The following is a 1,647-nucleotide window of genomic DNA, read 5'->3' on the forward strand; positions in this document are numbered from 1 at the left end:
AATTTTTCTACGTAAATGTACATATACTTGTTTTAAATGTTGTTAGTATATATTTACATATTGTAATAAAACTCATTTTAATATAATTTATTTATTTAGTGACAACGAGTATATTAAGCCTGTGATACATTCGCAGCTTGCAATTCCCGAACGTCTAATTTCCAATTCTATAAACATAAAATTAAAATAGCCGATGGCAAATGTTATTCTATATGCGAGAAGGATTTAGAAAAACGTAAAGTCATTAAATCTTGAAATACGTACGCGACGAGAAACAACAGCGAATAAAATTTACATTTGATCAGGGAATTAACTTTCCAATTAATTTTCCAGCCCCAAAATAGCCTTCAATCTACACACTAACGACTCTCACATTAGTATTAACACGCACACGGCCGAATATAATGCCATCGTAAACAATATTTTAATCCTAGCTTAATCCAACCTCTATCGACTGCAATACCGCGTTAGTATCCAGAAAACGCAATTACACGAAACGAATTATGCTAGGATAGAAATGTGAAAACAATTCGAGAAAAAGTTTCTAAATTAGCAACTGTGGTGGATTATTATACATGTTGGTTGGGTGTGATACGAGTAATAAAATTGTAATATTCAGTGTATATTAAAATCACTTCAACACGTTGACTGACACGCGTGTTTTCAATAAAATATCCTTCAGGCCACGTGTGCCGCAGTACCAAACGTTCTCTGCTGGGCATTCCCGTTGATATGTTAGATAATTTAAAATCTTTGCCCTAATTCGTTACAATGTCAAAAAGAAAAATGGAAAACTTATTCTTTAGTGAGTCAAATAGCAGTGAAAATGAAAGCTTTTACGAGGCTTACACAAATTTGGATAGTAACAATGAGGAAGAAATCAGATTTCCTAGAAATAAAAATATAAATAGAATTACATCGTCTGATTCTGATTCGGATATTGATAAGTGCAATCATAGTGATACTGAATGTAATGAAGATACTGTCGACGAGATTTTACAAGAATTAGTCACTGAGGGAGAAAGAAGAACTGACGATACCGAGGAAAGTACAATTCAATTTGGCGAATGGAATGAATTTAGTGGTCGGCAGAAGTCATTTTCTTCTCCCGAGACAGATGGCCTCATGAGGCAATTACCTGGCGATGTTAATTCATATGATGCGTTTAAGCTGTTCGTTGATGACGAAATAGTAAACTTATTTGTATCAGAAAATTACAACAGGGAGGGATATAAATATTAGAATATTTAAAGAATTATTAGCTGCAAAATTATTAGGATTGTCTGAAAATACAAAATATCCTTGTCTTCGATGGAGTCAGCATAATATCGCCGCCCGGAAAAATGATTCCGGAAGAAGCATTAGACACGCATGCAAACTATGTTATGCAAATGAAAAACGTCGAATGGACTGAACAAAGACACGAGAGAATTTAAAGAAAACAACAACTTATTGTCCAAATTGTCCCGACCAACCTCAGCTATGTATTGAATGCTTTAAAGTTTTACGTTCTAAATAATTTTTGTAATAAATCATTTTCGTATTACTTTTATAACAATTCAATAGTTTTATTATTTCCTCTGGAATATCTTTTCAAATACCTACGACGATCCTTCGCAAGTAGTCAAATAAGCGTCACTCGAATAC

General features: G+C 33.3%; 1 protein-coding gene across 1 annotated transcript; it reads left to right on the plus strand.

Moving 5' to 3' along the window:
- The first annotated feature begins 750 nt into the window (after nt 1-750).
- Nucleotides 751-1,424, plus strand: LOC112212112. The gene has a single exon (XM_024364850.2). The coding sequence runs from the start codon at nt 772-774 to the stop codon at nt 1,240-1,242; it is 471 nt and encodes a 156-aa protein (XP_024220618.1). The 5' UTR covers nt 751-771; the 3' UTR covers nt 1,243-1,424.
- Nucleotides 1,425-1,647: the final 223 nt, after the last annotated feature.

The sequence above is a fragment of the Bombus impatiens genome, unplaced genomic scaffold (genome assembly GCF_000188095.3).
Source record: "Bombus impatiens unplaced genomic scaffold, BIMP_2.2 scf_0109, whole genome shotgun sequence".
Classification (NCBI taxonomy): Eukaryota; Metazoa; Arthropoda; class Insecta; order Hymenoptera; family Apidae; genus Bombus; species Bombus impatiens.